The following is a 21141-nucleotide window of genomic DNA, read 5'->3' as shown; positions in this document are numbered from 1 at the left end:
AAAGCAGGGTCCCTAGGACAGGTCACACAGGTCAGCATCCAGACAGGGCTGGAATCTGTCCAGAGATGGAGACTCCCCACTCCCAGGGCAGCCTGTCCCAGGGCTCCCTCACCCTCACTGGGAAGAAGTTCTTCCCCAGATTGGTGTGGAACTCCCTGTGCTCGAACTTGCAGCCATTGCCCCTTGTCCTGTCCCCACAGACACTGAAAAGGGGCTACCCATTTCCCCCTGCATCCCACACTTAAGATATTTATAAACATTAATAAGGTCCCTCCTTAGTCTTCTCCAGGCTGAATAGTCCCAGCTCAGTAAATAGCTACACAGGAAATTGATTTTAAAAACCAAACCCTTCATTGCATTTAATTATTAATTTTGTCATGAATTGATCAGGATGATTCTTTTATTAATACCACTTTCAGATATTGCAGATTTCTAGGTGGCAAACGTAATACCAATTATTTAAAAACCTTCAAATAAAAATCAAATGAAAATATCACCTGAAAAATATCACCTTGGACTCTCTCTTTTAAAAATAAGACTCTGGTGTATTGCTAGTTTAAAAAAAACCTTAAAATATCATTTTGCTGGTTTTCATTGCAGGGTTTTGGGGTTATTTCCCCCCCTCCCCCCCCCATATCTCATACTTAGAATGCAAACCACTTTAGGAGCCAGGTGTTAGCTATTTAGCAGCCCAAGAGGTCATTACAGAAATATGCACAAAGCCACGTGCAAGCAGCGTACTTGGAGATTTCCTCTTAACTTTCCTCAAGGAGCACTCGGAAACAAAGAGCCCAGCTTCAATATTTAAGTCAAGAAAATGAAACATTCATGTGCTGTAGGGAGATATTGTTGCTGTAACCAAACAACCCATGCCTGCCTAAGGATGGGGATGCACAGCTGAATTTATATTCCGGCCGTAAAACCTGCATTTAGGGACACAAATTCTAACCAATCAGACTAAATAAATCAGCAGGCCCAGGTTTTATCATCACAGATAACCCTCATTAATCCAGCAAGCTTTTCCTGAAGACAAAGGACAAAATGAATTGCTTCATTGGAGCTGCCTGAGCAGCATGCTAATGCGGGGAGGTGGAAGGCATGAATTATTCATGCTCTTGCAGCCTGAGAGGGCAGATCCTGGCTTTTCCTGTTACCATTGCAACAAGTGGTGGCTGGCCTGGCTGTTCTTGGGCTGTCCCTTGTCCCAGGAGAGAGTTGGAATGCTTTCTGGAGAGGGAAAGCCTCCGTGCCTGCGCTGCGCCCGACACACTCGGGTGGATTTTCAGGTTAAACCTTGTGCGAAATGGACCCGGGAAGCGCAGTCTTTCGTAACTCAGATGTACTTGACCATAAACTACTCTTCTTGGAAGAAAACGGGTCGCTTCGGTAAGTTTATGCAACTTTTTGATGTTTTCTGAATCTGCAGGAAGCTCCTCTCAGCTTATGGTGCCTGGAACGGGCTGTGTTTTACCTGTCTCTCTGAAAGCTGCCTGTGTGCTTTTCGCTTTTAAAAGGACTTGAAGGAGCCTGAAAAGGCATGTGATGCCTTTATTTTTAACTCCAGACAGTATGAAAACTCACTAAGCCTTCTTAAACTCACTTTATTATTTAAATTTCCAAATCCCTGCAGAGCGCTGCTAAAGGAAAGCGTATTTATGATACAAGTCTGACTTCTTGTAGCCAAAGCCAAGAGTTCTGTATGTCGGTGTCAAGCTGGAGAATCTGAAAGCAGGCACGTTGCTTGTCATGGGAAATGTTGGCTCCCCTGTTGTAAGCAGTATTTGTGGTGTTGCCCTTTACTCAGCTGAATATATTTCTCTTTGGGCTGGGAACGGGAACCGAGACCTGCGTGGTGTTCCTACTCTCTGTTAACTACTCTGTTGCAGCATAAAGAAATTGAAAAGCATTAGTAACTTAAACCAGTTTTTCAAAGAGATCTATTTTATATGTATATAAAGCATAGGGCAGCAAGAATTTAAGGCTGGACTTGCCACTTCTTTATAAGGTGAAAAGCATAATACACTTTTTGCTTTGTTATTCGTTATCCCTCTACCTCCCTATAATAAGTTTTGCACTTGTTTTGCTGATTTGGGTTACTTTCCAATAGCGAGACTGTTGGCACAGCCTGGGAACTCTCAGGTAACTCGCTGCTTGGCACAGTTAAAAATTGCTATAAATAATCAGCTCCCCAGAGCAGCGGCCATGGATGGGAGCGTGAATATGGAATGAATCATGGAGAAGTTTTGATGGTGGATAACAAGCTCTCCCTCTCTTATTTATTTATATATATTTTTAAATAACATAGTCTAGATTCTCTTCTGCTGCTACTTCTTCTTTGTTTTGATCATAAAAGCTTTTTATTTGACACCCGAAAGACAGCCAAATTTTGAAGGGATAAGAGCACAGCATAATGATATCTAGTGCTAACAGTCATTAAATGCCCTCTGTTTTAAGAAAAAAAAACCCCACCCAAAAAACAACAGCAAGAGGTGAAAGCAGGGATATGGAAATAACAAGAGATATGCAAACAGTGGATGTAATCCTGCACTCCTTAAACGGGGAGTAATCCTTATTCAGGTAAGCAATCCTGTTGGTTTCAATAGACTCGCATCAGTAGGTGCTGCAGCGTAAGGCCCCTGTTGTTCCCGGAGATAACAGTGTCTGCTTTACCTGGGTGGTTTTTTGTGCCATGTAACTTCAGCAACTCGGTTTTTAGTGATGTGTTTGGCTGCTTTATGGCAGCGAGGGTTTCAGGCTGGACTTGCCGCTTTATAAGGTGAAAAGTATAATAAATTTATATATATAAATGTAATAACTGTGATAATATTAAATGAGACTTTACCAAATGTCTATTTTGCTTCCAAAAGTATATAAAAGGGGGAAATGGAGTAACGTATTAGATGTGTCAGTAAGAAGGTACAGACCCCACGTGTTTTATTGGAGCTGTGCTGGTGGTGGGATAGCACTGCTCACCCTCTCAACTGTATTTGTAGCTTACTTTTTGGTAGGTGAGGTGTATAAACTCTCTTTCTTTTAGGGTCGGATGCAACTTTAGCAAAAAATCTCTATGGATGTCGCGTAAAGTACATTTGGGTCTCTGTAAAAGTGATGCTGATCGATACTGTCTTTCTGATTTGTGTGCTTGGGGGCTGTGATAACGTCCTGTGAATGTTTATATTGCAGTTGTGGTCTCTGATCTTGCCAAAATAACACCTGCAGCTCTGTCTTGGGAGCAATATGTTTGTATAAATGTTCCTCATCAGCCCAGCCTGGCACTTCTGAGCTTCCCACTCCCAAAACCATGCGGGTGCTGCCCTGTAACCCAGGATGGGGCTTGGGAGCCCTGTGTGCCCTTCCCACGGCGCTGCATCTGTTAATGAGGGAAAACTAATTACTTAAAAGCTTTTCACACTGTGGGTCTGTGATGTATAAATAGTCATGAACTGTTCCTGGAGCTCTGCGAGCCGTGTTTGTGCTGGATGTGAATGCTGCCCTGTAACCGTTGCAGTCATCGCTTTGTTAAGGTGATTTTCTTGAAGGGGCCAAAATAAAACTGAAGTAAAAGTGCAGTGGGTAACGGCTCCAGATGGTCTACAGAACTTAGAGTGAATGAAGGTGGCGTTAAGCACCTGTTTGCTCTTTTGTTGGTTGCATTCTGATTTAATGGATGAGCTGATTATTCTTTAATTGGCTTTAACATGGCAAAGCTTGCGATGTTTTCTATCTGCAAATGAGGTACACTATGTAAGTAGTGCCTGTTTGCACAGATATATCCTATAGAAACAGTGTAAAGCTGAGGCTACGTGGCTGTTACAGACTGTATTGTGCCAGAGGCAGGAGAATGACCAGTGCCAAGAGGCTGGAAGGGCAGGCTGGCAGCCGCTGCCAGCAGAGAGACTGGAGTGGCCCTTGGCAGCAGCTTTTCTTTTCACTTACTCCATGCAGAGTCCCAGCAGGAGCATTAAGTCTTGCCAGATAAGTCCCCCCTGCCCATGGGGTCATCTCCTAATCCCTGGAGTGACCCACAAGCACTGGATGCACATTAACACCAACTTTATAACCACCGTTTTGAGGCTGGTTTTTATTCTACATCCTTTTTTTTCCTTTGAGTTACAAAACCCCACCCACATGCAGTTATCTCTGTTGAAGGGTCTCTGCCTGGCAATGGGCTGAGCTCAGGTGCCCATTGTAATTTATACTACCTTTTGTGGGTTTTGGAGATAGTGGTTCATATAAATTTACTGATAAGTCTTTAAAATTTGGCCAGAAGTTGTGGTCTGCAATGGCTTGGCTCATCTGTATAGAAAAATCACATGTGGCCAGTTGGAACAGCCTGGGTTTTTCCCTTTTGTGTACAGTGCAGGAAGAGGTGTTTTCTGTAATCACTGATGTCATTCTCATGTCTGCCTCCTTTAGAGGATGCCCACATCTTGCTCCCACCCAAGAGAGAGAGGGCAAGGGGGTGCATGGTCCCCACTATTTCCCCAGGGTAGAAGCTCTGTGAGAGCAAAGCTGTGGCTCTGCATGGTGGGAGCAATGGTAAGAGCAGGTTCTTCGTGGTTTGGCAGCATTCCACCCTTCCTGTACGATGTGTTTTTCTGCCCTTTGGGGTTGGTGACACAAAGGCAGTGCATTGTGGCATTGCTACAGTTGATGGGCTTTGCTGTATCAAGGTGGGGGCGTGCTGAGGTTCCCCACTTTTCCTTAGCAAAGCTTGTATAAATGGTATTTAAGTTACAGGGAGGGATTCTGAAATGACAGTTCTAAGACCAAGTGGTACACCAAAGTAAAAGACAAGTTTTAAAGTACAGGTAGAGGAAATTCTCTAGCTGTTGTTTTGCAGCTGTCTGGGAGCCTGTGGCAGAGAAAGCAGAAAGACTGGAAAAGCCAGTGTGCAGGGGGTGCAGATTGAGCAAGGTCTGGCAGTGTGGCCCTGGGAAAGCCAAGTGCTGGCTGAATGTCAGCCACTTGCTTTTACTGGTCCCCCAGGTCAGAGCCAGATATCAAACTTCAGCTGACATAGAATTGTTTAGGTTGGAAAAGACCTCTAAGACCATCAAGTCTGATGTGATTGCTGGCTGTGGAGCACAGCCTGGGGCAGGAGATGTGTCCTCTGGTTCCTCATGTCCTTGTTGTGGGGCTTGCCATGTTTGCTGTATGTAGGACATTGGGGACAGCAGTGCCAGGTGTGTGACCAGGGAATGGGCTCCAGAAGAGAACCATGAGACACTGTGGATAACTCAGTTTGGTCTTTAATCTTTTGTTAAGATTGAAGCCACATAACCACCTTAAATATATGCTTATTAGTAGCTGCCTAGTGGCTTCTAAGCAGAAAAGCTGAGCTGGTATGACTATAGATAGTAAGTATGACAACAGCACAGATAAAACTGTGATGCATATGCATAAACCTTAAAATAAAGGGGTTTTATACTTGTTCTCCCTGTGTTCCTTTGCTGTAAATCCTTCTGTGTCTGAGAACAACCAGGCCTGGAGGAGCAGCACTCCTTACCTTCTCTGCGGTCCAGCCCAACCCCAAGTTGGTATCTCCCCAGGGCACGTTTCCAGAGTGGTGTTCTTTCAAACAGCATTGCTCTTGTTTCATGTGACAGCTCTGTCCCTCCAAAGAAGGAGAGGTGAGGAAAGGACAGGCACTCTCATAGAATCCCAGGCTGGTTTGGCTTGGATGGAACTTCAAACCCCCCTGCCATGGGTAGGGACTTGAAGCAGCGTGTGTGGTCCCAGCCCCAAATCTGTCACAAATTTCCATCGGTGGTGGGCAACATGTGGAAATCACAGTTGTGTGATGGTGTCACACTTCAGTTCCCCTCCCATGGCTTGTGAAATTCAACCACGAAAGATTCATCCTCAAGTTGTGAATTGCACAGGTCTTTGGGAAAGTGCATTTCTCTCTCCCAGCAGGGTGATCTGTTCGGGAATTAGCCCAGATCCCAAGCAGGTAGGCATTTTGTGTCCACCTGGTAGTGGTGACACCTAGTGATGTCCAAGGAAGATTTGAGTTCTCCAGCAGGGAAGCATGCAGGGAGCAGTAGGAGAGAGCCCCAGACTCTTTTCTGGTTGAACTGCAGGTGATGAAATCATTCAGAGCTCCAGAAAGGAAAGTTCTGAACCAGAATGTCAGCTTTAATATATTCAAATGACAACTACTGAACTGTCACCTAATGGTTGACAGTAATTACTAACAGGCAGAAAGCAACTGTTTTTATAACCTTCGTTTGAATAGAGGCTGAGGGAGCTGGGCTGGTTCAGCCTGGAGAAGAGGAGGCTGTGGGGGGACCTCATTGCAGCCTGCCAGTCCCTGAAGGGACCCCAGGAACAGGAGGGGAATCAACATTTTAAAAGGGTAGATAATGGCAGGACAAGGGGGATGGATTTAACTGAAGGAAGGAAGGGTTAAATTAGGTATTAAGGGGAAGTTCTTTGCAGAGAGAGTGGTGAGGGGCTGGAAGGGGCTGCCCAGAGAGGTGGTGGGTGCCCCATCCCTGGGGGTGTTCAAGGCCAGGTTGGATGGGGCACTGGGCAACCTTGTGTAGCTCCAGGCCTGGAGGTTGGTGTCCCTGCCTGTGGCAGGGGGGTTGGAGCTCTGTGATCCTTGAGGTCCCTTCCAACCCAGACCAGTCTATGATTCTATGAGCTGTACAGTATACTGAGGATCCATGCTGCAAAGCATTGATTGGAAACTTTTTCATTTCACAGCCTTCAAGAACTGACTTGTCTGCAGCACAGGTTGTCACCTTGCGCTGGGAGCGCAATTAGCTGGAAGAGCGAGTTCGTTTTCATTCGTTAGTTGACTGTGTTGTCTTTCAAAGTGATCTCTTAAATTATGAGTGGTAAATGATGGTATGCTTCCAAAGGTTAAACTATTGGGTTTTTTTAAATTTCCTTTTTTTAGTGTAATTTGCTTATGTTCAGAGATGCAATATTAGGAATATTATTAGACACTGGAGTCTCCTCCTAACTGTTATGGTAATGAACAACTGTTGGCAAGTGCTTGATATTTCCATGGTTTGAGGCCTCAGTGACCCCAGAGAGAAGTATGTTATCTTTTAACTAAGTCTTTAATTGTTTCCTGGGTTGATAACAGAGTTAATCTATTACTGGCAAGATACTCCCTTCAGTTGTGGGTGAATCTTAAAAAAAACCCCTTTTCAGCTGCTGTCAAAAATCAAGTGATCTGCACGAATTACTCTGAATAATGCTGAATTACTCTGAATAATGCTGTGGTGTTTTCTCTGTAGCAACAGCTTCCTCACTTCTGCTGGTTTTGTATTTCCTGGCAACGCCTTTCCAAGAGCTTTGTTCTCACCTCGAATTACACTTCCAACCTCCCTCCTGTGGCACTTCTGACACCTGACAGTCCAGCAAGAGCAACTGGGAAAACAGCCTGGACTACTCTCTGGTGTGCAGCGATGACCACGATCTGTATTAAGCATGTGTGATCATTCCTTCAACCCCTACAAAGCACACAGCCTCTCGCTGCGTGTCCTATCCTGACTCATTAATGGAGTATTGCCACCAATAATTAGCATACCCTATAGGGATGTAGCACAAACCATTAAAAATATATATTTTCTGCCTGTAAGGGACAGTAAATGCAATAGGTGCCTTCATCAGCACTGATGAAGTTACCTATTGCTAGTTATTCTGTCAGTCTTCTGGAAGATGAAGAATTGGGTCAAGAGAATATATATATATATATAAAATAGAGATATATATTGTAGATGTAGATAGATATATATATATCTCAACACAATTTCCCTTTTATCTGTAGGATAAACATGAAGAAAATCAAAAGGGTTTTGACAGCAGCAGACTGTGGAGAAGGTAACGTGAGCTCAGCTCCCAGAAAGTAGCGTGGGGTACCTCTGGGGTTGTGTTTCAGATCAATCTGTTAGAATTTCATGGATTGCATTTATTCTTCTACTTCCATCGATCTCTATTTCTGGTGTCTCTTGGAGCTGTGTGTATGTAAAATAGGGTTGGGAGGTTGAGTATGCAACCGGGTGGTCTGGGCTTGCACGGCTCAGCTCCGAAGTCCCCATGGGGAAGAGAGGGCAGGGCAGAGCCTGTATGTGTCTGGGTACTCTCAGCAATTCTTCTGAAACTGTCAACCTCTGCTTTTTGGATGCTAGGAAGGAGCCTGCTCTTCCCCCTGGGTTGCCAGGGCAGTGCTGGTACAGGTCTCCACACATCGAGCATTTCAGCTGGGTAGGTGAAACAAACACCTTCACAGCTGTCAGACGGTTGTACGTGTAAATCAATCCTACCCATGGCTCTTGTGCATAGTGAGGGCTGTTTTGGAAGCATATTTAAGGGTGCATTTTCATTTTCTCTTTCAATAATACCAGTTTTCAACAGGCAGAGTTCCCCCACAAAGTCTTCCAGAAGGAGGGCACTTTTTCCCTGCATAGTTACTTCTTGTTAATGGATCACTTTTTAGACTAAAAATATGCAGAAAGAAGGTTTAATCAACCTTTAATCACCAGCATGGTGCTCACTCTGCTGAGGTTTTCGCTCAACCATCGTGTGACTGAATGAAAATGAGACACCTGTTAAATTGAGAAGAGGCTGAGTGGAGACCTTATCACCACCTCCACTGACCTGACAGGAGGGTGCAGAGAGGTGGGCGATGGTCTGTTCACCCAGGGGACAGGAGATGGGACAAGTGGAAACGGGATGAAGCTGCCCCAGGGCAGGGTCAGCTCAGATGTGAGGGGAAAGCTCTTCCCTGGCAGAGTTGTGGGGCTGTGGCACAGGCTGCCCAGGGAGGGGGCTGAGTCCCCAGCCCTGGGTGTGTTTAACAGACGGGGAGATGAGGTGCTCAGGGATCTGGTTTAGCACAGGACAGGACTTGATGATCTTAAAGGTCTTCTCCAGCCTCCTGATTCTGTGAAGGCAGACACTCATCTGCACTAGCAATATTGAGCCTCATCACAAAGCCAGAGAAGTGGTCTGCAGCGAGGTCCCATGTTAACCTGCAGATAACGGCACAGAACTGCTCAGCGTGGTTTTAAAACAGGAATTGAAGCCAATGCAGTTTCCTTCTCCCTTCCTACATTTAGAACTGGATGTGGAGAACACAATGGGCATTGTGTCACACCGAGTATGATACACACCAGAGAGTCTATTGTGGATACACCTCTTGCACAATCCTTTCTCTATGGGATAAAATAGTTGGATGGAGATACTGAATTCAATGGGGGGGGGTTAGAAAGAAAAAGCTGTGTCCTGGAATGGACACAGCAAATTAACTGTGGTAGATTTACAAGGGTTGCTATGGTTTCTTTCATAAAACTCATCCAGCCTCAGAGATGACTGTTGCAATCAAGGCTGTGGGTAGGTGTACGGGAACGTTACCGCGCGCGCAGCGCTGAGCCGGGGCCGAGCCCGCCGGCGAGCGTTCAGCGGGTGCTGAGCGTCGCCACTTCAGCTGTGCCCTGTGCCCTCCTTACAATTAAGTTGTCATAATGCAAACTGAGAGCTGCCTGTTCGGTAACAGCCTTTGCTTGGCTGAAAGGTGAGCGCTCAGCATGGCTAAATCTGTTGTTCTGCTGCAGTGTGCTCCTCTTGTTAGCTTGCATTTCTGAAGTCCTTAATGCTGAGATTTTTAGGGCAAATGCTGCTTCTTCCAGGTTTTTTTTTTTTCTTTCTTTGCCTGCATAGTGCCTTGAACAACAGCTCATGACCTAGTTCTGTCTTTTAATTGCTACTGCAATATGAATTTTAATTCTAGCTAGAGTCCAGATGTACTGAGGATATGCTGTGCATGTCAGGCCCAGTGCCATTTATCTTACAGGCCAGTGTTTCCCAGACCTTTGAATTCAGGGAGCCCTTAACCTTTTTGAAACAAATCTTAAACCACCGCCATGTGTTTCACTGTTGTCTGGTGATGGGAATTGAAGATAACAACTGTTAATCTAAATGCTAATATGTATTTTCTTTTACAGCTTAGTTTGTTTGTACTGTTCTTTAAGCTTTGACTAAAAATATTAATGGAGATGAATGTGAGCCTTGTGCTTGCATCCTCTGGTGCCCAAGTGAACCTCACCATGGCTACTGACCATTTCTAGGAGCCTATCTCTGTTTGTAGATAATATTTTTTATACCCTTTTGTGGCCATGTTTGCTGACTTGCAGACACAGGTGGTGGAAGATGAGTAGATCAAGAACTATAGGTGATATGCATCTGCTGGAAATCATAGCTTGATGAACAAAGTATTTGATTTAGCAGGCTCTAAAGGAGTACTCTTTTTGGAAACATTTAAACTGTGTTCACAAACAAATATATATCTTTACTTCTCTGGGCTTTAGAAGAAACACTGGCTAAACTTGCATTCTGATCATCCCACAGACCTCCTCTATCTATTGACATTTAGCTGTTGTATTTAGCTGAGATTTCCCTCTTTCCCCCAAATGGATAGTGAAGTCAAGTCATCAGGATGCCTTTCACTGGCTGCTCCAGAAAGGGCTTAATTTTTGTCATTCTATGATTGCAGCTGGCAAAAGATGCTGGAATCCATTGGGATGGGAAAAAAATATGCATGTATAAAAACATAAGCTGCTTTAGGTCAGATTAGATCTTGAAATGCTAGCACACACTAGTTTTCAATCAGCATGGAAGTTTAATTGTTCTTATTAAGGAGACCACTAAATGGAAAGAAATACATAGCAGTTCTGATGTACACATGAGCATGTCCTACCCAGAACACCTGTATGTGTGAGTGGAGTTCTTTATATTATATTAGGTGATGTAAAATGAAGAAAAGGAGAGTCAATAATAGTCTGGAGAGCCAGAGGAGGAGCAGGAAGCTGAACAGATCATCTCACAAGCCCTGGGAATGTGGCTGGGAGAAGAAACCCAGGGAAAAATAGCACATGGGCATGATTACATAGAGGGCTGTTAAAAAACATGGTAAAATCTGCACCTGGGAGCAGAGCAGCTGCCTGTGCTGTGGCTCCATGAGCTCCCCCATGGGCAGTCAAGGCTTTGCATCATCTTTGGGAAAGGGAATGGAGGAGGATCCTTGCCTTCATCATGATAGCATCCTCTTTCCCCAAAAATACTTGCCAGACCCTAGTGCTTGGCAGTCACTCTGCCAAGCAAAGATTTAAAAGCACAGCAGCTCCAAATTGTTGTTGCAGTGATATACTACAGGCAAGATGTATAATGCAACTTGTTCTCACAGTAGATATAATGCCTTATATTATTACTGATATCTGATGTACAATGCAACTATACTTAATTAGCTAACTAAAATGCATTTCTTGCCAAGGATATGGTGAGAAGGAGGGAAAATCACTTCCTTGGAGAAATGCCTTGTAGCAGGCTGATTTAAAAAAAAAAAAAAAGCAGATAGTATAGTCCTGGAAACAGGAATTTAGTTCATTAATCCCCAAGACACCCCCCCCCCCCCCCAAAAGCTGTGACACCTTGTAGCTGAGAATTTAGAATACAAAGCAGCAATTTAGCTGCAAAATAAATCTCTTTAGAAGGAAACTGTCATGATATCACCTACAAACATTTTAGAACAACAAATTAATCCAGAGTTTACATGTAAGGTAGCAGAAAGACACTTCTGTGCTCAAAGGATAATCACAGATTCACAGCACTGTAGGGTTGGAAGGGGCCTCCAGAGATCATCAGGTCCAACCCCCCTGCCCAAGCAGGGTCCCTAGGACAGGGCACACAGGGAGGTGTCCAGACAGGGCTGGAATCTCTCCAGAGAAGGAGACTCCACACCCCCTGGGCAGCCTGTCCCAGGGCTCCCTCACCCTTACTGGGAAGAAGTTCTTCCCCAGATTGGTGCGGAACTTCCTGTGCTCCAGCTTGAGGCCATCACCCCTTGTCCTGTCCCCACAGACACTGAAAAGGGGCTGCCCATGGCCCCTGCATCCCATACTTAAGATATTTATAAACATTAGTAAGGTCCCCCCTTAGTCTTCTTTTCTCCAGGCTGAACAGCCCCAGCTCACTCAGCCTTTCCTCACAGGGGAGATGCTCCAGGCCCTTCAGCATCTCCGTAGCCTCCTCTGGACTCTCTCCAGGAGATCCCTGTCTTTTTTTATCCCAGGGAGCCCAGAACTGGACACAACACTCCAGGTGGAGCCTGATCTTTTGACCATGCTCCTTTTCTGTTCTTTTCTATCTGGGAGAAAGACCTGTTCCTCTGCTGAAGCTTTGCCTGAAGTGCAAGATTCAGCTATGTCCCAGGGAGTCATCCCTCATGCATCCATGCTTATATCATGTCCTTGATACCCACACTCACAGTGCCAACGTGATATCATTAAATAAGCTTTGATCTCCTCTTTCCATCCTTGGAGGAGGCAGGAGACCAAGTTTTCTGGCCAGCAATCCACATTGGTCTCTGGACTCATCTTTGTGCAGTTGATGGTGATTTCTATGTTGTTGTGCTGCCCAAAGCCAAAACCTCCCTCTGCAGCACGCAGAGGCTTCCACCAGCCACTGAGCTGTTAGCAGCCGCTTTCATGTGCTTCTCTCCTCTGGGAAACGTGGGCTGACTGGGTTATTGTACGTGGGAGGAGGATGTGAGACTGTGAGCCAAACACCACTGCAGGTCCCTTTTCTCTTGCAGGTGGAAAGATAAAAAGGCTTGTAAATGGGTCTCCGAGCCCTCTTCCATAAAAGCAGGGTGGGGGTGTCTTTTCTTGCTCAGGGCTCATCAGGGAGCTGTGAGGAGGTACCACTCCTGCACATAGCATCTGCTGCTTTCACCCCACGAGGCTGGCACGGGACATGAGGGCTGCTGGACCACAGCTTCTGCAGCGCCTGGTTGGGGCAAGCCTGTGACTCCAAAATTGTGCTGTCACCTGCAAAGTTCTCCCCAAAGAAATGGGACTTTACAGGGAATGTGGAGCATCCAAGGAAAGAGGGCGGAGTGTGGGCTTGATTGGCTTGTGCCGAGTTAAAGAGGTGGCTCCTTCCAGGAGCTTGTCCAGCTCAGGGAGCAAAACAGTCACAAAATATTAGGGAGAGAAACTTGAGGACTAGCTCAGTGGGCTGCAAGGAAGCTTGTGCTACTGTCTGCCTTTTACAGGCAGAAAGTCCTGCTTCAGGTCTGTGAGAAGCAGTGAAGAGTGAGCAAGGGGCACTTTCTGATGTGCTGGGACTGTCTTCCAACCCCTCCAGCTGCGAGACGGTCACAGCAGGCTACGGTGAGCTGACTTAGCCTTCATCTTCTGTGCTCATTTACTGGCTGGATCTTCAGAGAGCTGCTCTGCCTTTCAGTCGCATCCGAATCCCACTTTATTACTTTTAATGCTGTTTCCCTTCCCCTTTGTGCTCCTCAGGTAGCAAGTGTGTTTCAGCTTGTTTTCAGAACCCAGCAATAATATTTCCTGTGCTGATTCGTTCCTTTAATTTGTTGTGCTGGTGTCTGACACTTCCTGCTCGTGCAGAGCTCTCCCTGGACTCGAGAGTCTCTCTGCAGTACGTGGGTCTTGAACGCAGTTTATTTTAATCAGGGCTCCCAGAATCTGGTAACACTTCAGGCCAATTTCTAGCAGTAAATCTAAATGTGTTCAGCAAAAACATTTGCAGCCAGTGATCAGACGTAATTGCCAACAATTTCACACCCACAGAATCCTCGTTTGACTCTTAACATTCCTGGAGCCCCATCCTGCCCATCACCGTTCCGAGCAGGGATCTCTCAGTTGCTAGGGGAAGGAGTTTTCTGTGTGCTTATAGATGAGGTATTTTTAGCATGAAGTGGAGAATTACCCACACATCTTTCTGGTTAATATTTGCAGTATTAAAATGGAAGGACCAAAATGCAGGGAGAAGCAAACCTCAGAGGTCCAGAAGCCAGGTTTGATACAGGTACTATCCAGGCATTCAATATTTTGCTTGAATCTGTGACTTCTGAATTGAACTGGAGCTCTGACTATTACAGGCTGTCACAGGAGACCTTCACTTCTTCTCCTGACTCAGTTACCAAGTCATGTGCTTCTCATAATATTACCATTGCTGTAAATAAAGTCAAGTTCATTCCCTTTACCACCCTAAAGAGAAAGGATGCAGCTGACTTCTCCCACCTGGCATCAGACTGAGCTCAAGCCTTAGAGGAACTCATGGCTGAATTTGAATTAAAACACCTTTTTCAGCAAAGTTGTGGTAATTGATGCCCACAAAGTCCCCCAAGTTTATCACCCATTCACAAAGTCTCACTATAAGCACACCTAGCGTGTCAAGGCTAAAAATAGCAAATGCACCTAAAGTAATTAGGTTCCCTTAAACTTCTGCAGACAAGGACCCATAGCAGACAGTCCTTCAGCACACCACTACACTATGGTTTAGTGCTACTGTATTTTCCAGAATGCATTCCACTCCTTATGCAGCCTAATACTTGTTTTCCTTTTTGCCTCTTATTGCATCCTGAAAAGATGTTTACATTAAGCTGCTCATGACTCTTGGTCTTTCTCCTAAGTGATTAGTTGATTGCAGCTCAATAATGTTTGAGTAGTTCAAATTATTTCTTGCACTTCATGTTTCTAGTGATCCCAGTCTGTCTATATACAACTTCTGAATTGGGTCCAAGTCTGGGACTCTTTGATTGCACTGTGTCAGGCAGGCTCTGCTTCCAGTATAAGTGCTTTCCTTCTCTTGTTTCTCTCCTTTACTTCCAGGCTTGCATGGACTGATTGCACGAAAGGGTATCAGCAGAGGAGCATCCCTGGAAGTGCTCTCCTGTTCAAATGAAACTTCTCTAAACCTGGGACTCCCAAACTGTGGCGTGCACACCATGCTGCTGCTAGAATGTTGGATGGGTTGCTCCCAAATGCATAGGAGTACTTAACTGAGCTGCACCAGATAAATGCCCCTAAACAGGCAATCACAAGGTTGGAAAAGACCTTTAAGATCATCAATTCCAACCATTCCTGTCCTGTGCTAAACCATACCCATAAGTACTTCAGCTACCTTTTTTAAAACACATCTCAGAAAGAAATTCTACATTTTTTAGGGGTCCCTGCTGTATGTACCCTTGTGACTCGGCCCTTTTCCAGCTCAGGGGAGCTCCCATGCTGAGACACCCACCCAGTCAGCTGCAAGGTATTCTGGCTGGGGCATGAAGAGGTGGGATTGGATGTGACTTCTGGATGTTAAGGGTGGTATTGAGGGCTGAGGTGTGTGAGAAGTGGCAGGAAGGTTGGGAGATGTGAAGTAATTTGGGGTCCTGACTGGGTGTGTAAGTTTTGATATGGTTTAATAGAGGAAGAAGTGATTGATGCATGTCTTATGCTTGTGAACACATGCCTCTGGTACAGAACATTATCTTCAATCAGCTTGACCACGGTGACAACACAATGTTAAGAGACAGGTGATCATAGGATGGAAACCCCATGGAAGAAATGTGCTTTAGCACACAGGGGTGTATTTTGTGTTACAGAGCTTAGCATCACCTACACTGGCAGCAGCAGGGCACAGCTGGGCTGCAGTTCTTGGTTCTTATTTTTGTAAAGTACTTTAGTAAGGTACTTTTTGTAGCACAAAATGCATGAGTGGTCCCTGGAGCAAATAATTCCTTTTAGGAGAGGATTGCCTCCCCTGCTCCTTATGTTCTTTCTTTTCTCCACCAAACCCTCTATTACTTCCACTGGCCCACCCTCCAGCCTAATGGGTTTGTTCTGGGAAGTGGGGAAAATGAGCTTCTGAATCTCAGGTCTACCATTCATCTCCTGTTTCTTTAACCCCTTAACGAGCCATTTACTTATAATGAGAGAAACTGAGACACCTGATATGGAGTGGGTCTGATCCCAGCACCTGGGAAGAAGGTAGGAGTTGGGATATGCCTTCCCTGTTGGCCCATCCACTGGTCTGAGAACTGTCCTCTCTGCCTCCTCTCTTTGAATCCTCAAACTGCTTGACTTTCTACAGTGTGAAAGGTTTGGGTTTTTTCCCATTGGTTCAAGGAATCAGGACACCTCAGAGGACACCCCTGGCTTTTCCAGCTAAGTCCCTCTCCTTGGCCACACACCAAGCATGGGCTCAGAGCTGCGGTACCCAGTGAGTAGTGCTGCAAACGGGAAGAAAGTCTTCAGCACAAACCCTGGATGGAAAGTTGAGGGATATAAGAGGGGGCTGAACCTGCCAGAGGACAGGTACTACATGAAAATCAAGCTTCTCCAAAACCTGTAGCTCTGTACAGGCAGCCAACCTCTGCCAAGCGTTGCCCTTGACCACGCATCCATGTGCCAAAATACACCAAGATCCACAAAATGTGAACAGGAGGAGAATGCTGTGTTTACATAGAGATATCATCCAGATTCTGCTGCATCCTGATAGGTGCTGCTGGGGAGAGGTGAAGTCTCTGTCATCACCAATGCTTTGTATTAAGAAGGCTCATTAACTCCCCAGTGCTCTTTCTGAAGATGAAAAGTCTTCTTTTCACAGTGCAGGAGTTTTAACTGTGCCCTGGCTAAAGATTACCTCAACTTGCTATAAACTGAGATGTTTCACTAATTGGTTCCTTGGTTCATTAGCCAAATTTTGAGTATGAGGGAAATGGAAGAAGCTCTGAATGAATTTCCCTTGCAATCCTTAATTTAAATGGTGAGTAATAATTCTGTGTTGAACAAAACATGTTATGTGACTTGGAATGATGGAGTTGATTTATATTTCTTTTTTCTTTGGAATCATTTGCCACCTTTAAAGCTCTTTGGGGAAATGATCCTCAGCTCTGCCTCATTTCACCACGGTGTGACACCAGGTTAGGAAAGAATAATTATTATAGTGTAATGTAATAATCTCAAATTTTATACAGAAAGACTTTACCATGGGAAGTTCCTCCTCATGTGTTGCTTTAAGGAGTGAGAGAAGAGATACAAAACAAAAATCTTTAAAATTCAGCTTCGCTGCGAGGGATGCTGTGGCTCTGTTTCCATTGCAGCCTGTAGGTAACAAAAATACAAGTTTACTTTGTCCCAAGTTTACTCTTTCCTATGCCCTGTGCTCAGATAAAAATCAGAGATAAACTCTGGGGGCAGCTAAAGGGAACAAATCTTACTAATTACAGAATCAGAGAATCACAAGGTTGGAAAAGACATTTAAAGATCATCGAGTCCAACCGTTCCTGTCCTGTGCTAAACCAGATCCCTGAGCACCTCATCTCCCCTCTGTTAAACACACCCAGGGGTGGGGACTCAGCCCCCTCCCTGGTGTCCTGGTTTCAGTCAGGATGGAGTTAACTTCAGCCTGTTCCACAGCCCCACAACTCTGCCAGGGAAGAACTTTGCCCTCCTAGCTGAGCTGACCCTGCCCTGGGGCAGCTTGAGCCCATTGCCCCTTGTCCCATCTCCTGTCCCCTGGCTGAAGAGACCATCGCCCACCTCTCTGCACCCTCCTGGCAGGGCAGGGGAGGTGGGGAAAAGGTCTCCCCTCAGCCTCCTCTTCTCCAGGCTCAACACCCCCAGCTCCCTCAGCTGCTCCTCAGAGGATTTGCCCTCCAGCCTCTTCCCCAGCCTGGTTGCCCTTCTCTGGACTTGTTCAAGGACCTCGATGTCCTTCTGATGGTGAGGAGCCCAGAGCTGGACACAGTACTCAAGGTGCAGCCTCACCAGTGCCCAGTCCAGGGGCACAATCCCCTCCCCAGCCCTACTGCCCACACTATGACACAAGCCAGGATGCCATTGGCCTTCCTGGACACCTGGGCACAATGGTGGCTCCCATTCAGCCTGCAGTCAATCCCAGGTCCTTCTCATCAGGACAGCTCTCCAACCAGAGAGTAGTAATTCATCACAGCAAAGGCTGTAGAATTTAATCTGCTTTATGAGTTTTCCAGCGTTGATTGTTGCGGACGGCGCGGCTGTGGCACGGGGAGGTCACTTGTGAGCACTGAATTGCTGGGTGCGTGACAGGGAGAAAAAAAGGAGGCTAAAGGAAGGTTAAATTAAAGAAGCTGCTAGGAGCTCTTTTTTTGTAAGATGAATGTATATTATCTAAATTAATGATGATAAACCTCCAATTAGCTGGATGTTGATGCAGAATTACAGCTTTATAAGGTAAATACATGTTTTCTCAAGCCAGAGGGTTGGGAAAGGAAATATTTAGCCTGCAACTGTGGTAGAGTTACAGGTAGATGAACATTTCTACATATTGGGGCATGGTGACCTCACTGCTGCTGCTGACAAATCTTTACAATAAATCTGTCATTTGCTTCCAAATAGCAATACAGACCATGAAACTTATGACCTTGCTCTCCAGAGTATCCTCCTGTAGTATGGGATGGGCAAAAAAAGCCTTGAATGTGCTGCTTTGTTTCTCAATAAACAGCTTTAGCTTTTCCTTTTGAACAGAGATTTCTTCTTCAGCCTTCTGGTGCGGGGTGTTTTGGTGTAAATAAGTTGGAAGTGGATCCTCTAAACTTGTTATGGTTTGTTAATTTATTGAATTCCTCTGTAAATATACATTAAGAACGGCAGCTGTGAACTCCTTTTGTTGTGATTTTTTTCCCAACTTAAACGTACTAAAATAATTGCATGATGATGTGATTTGAGCAATTTACTGCTTGGAAAGGGTAGAATTTTCTTGCAGGCTTTCTTTATGTGAAAGGTGGGTTAATCTCCTAAATGTGTCATCTCACAGTACAACACTGGAGTTTCTCATGTTCGTGAATGCTTGCAGCACACTGTTTGGCTCTGTTTAGGAGGTTACTGTCATCGTGGCTCTGAGTGACATCAAAAAAACCACCCCAGTCTGCTAAAAAAACCCAACAAAAACCCCTCCTAACAAACCAAATCCCACGCTAACCCTCCCAAAACAATAAAAACGGACACTGAACCCACCTCTGTATTATTACTTAAGGTTTTATTTCCCTAAATATTGCCGAAGGATGCCTGCAGAGACCCTGGGATGGGAATGTAACAGCAACACTGCACCAGAGCACTACGGTGATAGGTGCTTTATATGTGTAAATATATATATTAAAATCCAGTTACACCATTATCCTGATTCCGGTCATTTAGGTTCACAATTTAATTACTCATTGTGCAGAAAAGAGACCTTCCTTTGTGCATGTATCTACCCACTACTTTTCCATCTCCCCTTACCTCTTCCTGCACATCTTGGTGGATAACATGAGCAGGCAGTGTGCTCTTCCAGCTGGGAAGGGCAATTGGATCCTGGGCTCCATCAGAAGGGGGGTGGCAGCAGGGACAGGGAGGGGATTGTCCCTCTCTGCTCTGCCCTTATGAGGCCCCAGCTGTGGGGGGACCTCATTGCAGCCTGCCAGTCCCTGAAGGGAGCAGAGGAACAGGAGGGGAAGCAGCTTGTTAAAAGGGCAGAGACTGGCAGGACAAGGGGGATGGAGTGAAGCTGAAGGAGGGAAGGGTTAGGTTAGATATTCGGGGGAAATTCTTTGCAGAGAGAGTGGTGGGGTGCTGGAATAGGCTGCCCAGAGAGGGGGTGGGTGCCCCATCCCTGGGGGTGTTCAAGGCCAGGTTGGCTGGGGCCCTGGGCAACCTTGTGTAGCTCCAGGCCTGGAGGTTGGTGTCCCTGCCTGTGGCAGGGGGGTTGGAGCTCTGTGATCCTTGGGATCCCTTCCAACCCAGACCAGTCTGGGATTCTATGATCTTAGGAAAGCTGTTTGTGATTTTTCATAGATCATTGTATTGCTGCTTTACTGACAATCCCCAACTTATTTAGAGTCAGGATTTTGCAGTAATGGTCCATTTTTTGGGCTATTCTGGAAAAACACTGGTTCTTAGTATACTTGTGCTGTTTTAGGATGGAAACTGAGTATAAGGAGATTTTGAAGTACTACTGTACTCTGTTTATTTACCTAGTTTACTGTATATTTCCCTTGCTTCTTGGCTCTGCTCCTTCGTCAGCCTGCTCTTGTGATATTTCCATATAATTTATACTGTGGGGCTTTTTTCTTCATACTGTCCATTGATTTATTTTAATCCCATCATAATTATGAGATGCCAGTGATACCAATAACCTTTCTTTAAAAATAAGCAAGCATGCTGGATTGCTCAGCACTTCTACGCTGTGTTGTCTTATTCAAACTCAGTATTGCTTCAGTTGCTGTGTTTAAGCTCAATGTATAAATGCAATCTGCCCTGTCTTGCCTGTTCTTTGCAATTATTTTATGTTTTATTTTAAATTTTATTTTAGTTTTTAACCTGAGACTCTCCCTCTCTACTCTTGTCTGTATGTATAGAGGTTTTTATAACCCAGCTTTTTTTAAGCTTTTAGTTCCAGGGAAAAAACAAATAAAACCCAAATAAAACAACCAAGAAAACTGTCTCATCTTTAAAAGCATTAACTGCTGTTTGTTCTGGTGTAGATGGAGCCAGCCTTTCTTTGCAGGCCTCCTCCTTAGTCCCCAGGGTTTTCCCAGTTTTTCTCCTCTCTCCTTCTCCGTTGCATTTGCCTGCTCAGGAACTGCTCTGTCAGGGTGGGAATGTTTTTGTTGTGAGGGGTTTTGGGTTTTGTTTTTTTGTGTTTTTCCCAGTTTGTCTAACTAACTATGTGAGGAGAGGCTGCTCTCCTTCTGAAAGCTGAGTGGTATTTGCACATCTTGCATTCAAAGACAAATAAAGATGTTGCTTGACCCAGGGCTGGCTGGACACCAGCCCACCTTTTCCTTAATTAATTTTTTCCTAGCTTTGATCCCCACTGCTGTTTATTTTACATTTTTAACAATCTCTACGAGACATTTAGCAAAGGCTTTGGGTATAAGATGAACTCCAAAACCTATAGCTTTTCCTCATATTGTCTTTTCAAACTGAAATCCCTTCGAAAGGTCACTTGAAGGCTTGAAATACTTGAGCATTTAGATTGTTGTTGATTTTTCTCAGGGTGATTGACTAGCCATCGAGCTCCTGGTGCTCTTCTGTGAAAAAAAATAGAAGTGGTTACATTCTCTTTTCTGCTAAAGAAAAAGCCCAGTGAACTTCTTCCACACAGCTTCTGCCTTAGCTGCATTGTGCACAGATGGATACCCACACCAAATAGAGTAGAGCCTACTGTGCAGAGGGGAAGTGGTTTCATATAGATGTGTGCTGTGGTTAAATCACTAATCCATTTCAAAAGGTTTGTGATGGTTGGATTATTTTCCCAGACTGCCATGGCAGTGTTTGAGTTACAACAGTTCTGTACATCCCC

The 21141-nt window shown here is 45.1% G+C and overlaps 1 protein-coding gene across 1 annotated transcript in view; it reads left to right on the top strand.

Annotated features, from left to right (window-relative positions):
• Window positions 1-1073: 1073 nt before the first annotated feature.
• The window catches only part of LOC311192729 ((E2-independent) E3 ubiquitin-conjugating enzyme FATS), a gene marked incomplete at its 5' end in the record, with an annotated part of 72220 nt that continues 52152 nt past the window's right edge, over window positions 1074-21141 (top strand). Inside the window, one exon of the mRNA XM_084265289.1 lies at window positions 1074-1386. Coding sequence (XP_084121415.1) covers window positions 1074-1386 — 313 coding nt within the window. The remainder of the gene's footprint in view (window positions 1387-21141) is intronic.

The sequence above is a fragment of the Gallinula chloropus genome, assembly GCF_964237585.1.
Source record: "Gallinula chloropus genome assembly, chromosome: 5".
Classification (NCBI taxonomy): Eukaryota; Metazoa; Chordata; class Aves; order Gruiformes; family Rallidae; genus Gallinula; species Gallinula chloropus.
The sequence above is the reverse complement of the archived record's forward strand: the minus strand, read 5'-3'. Positions and strand labels throughout refer to the sequence as shown.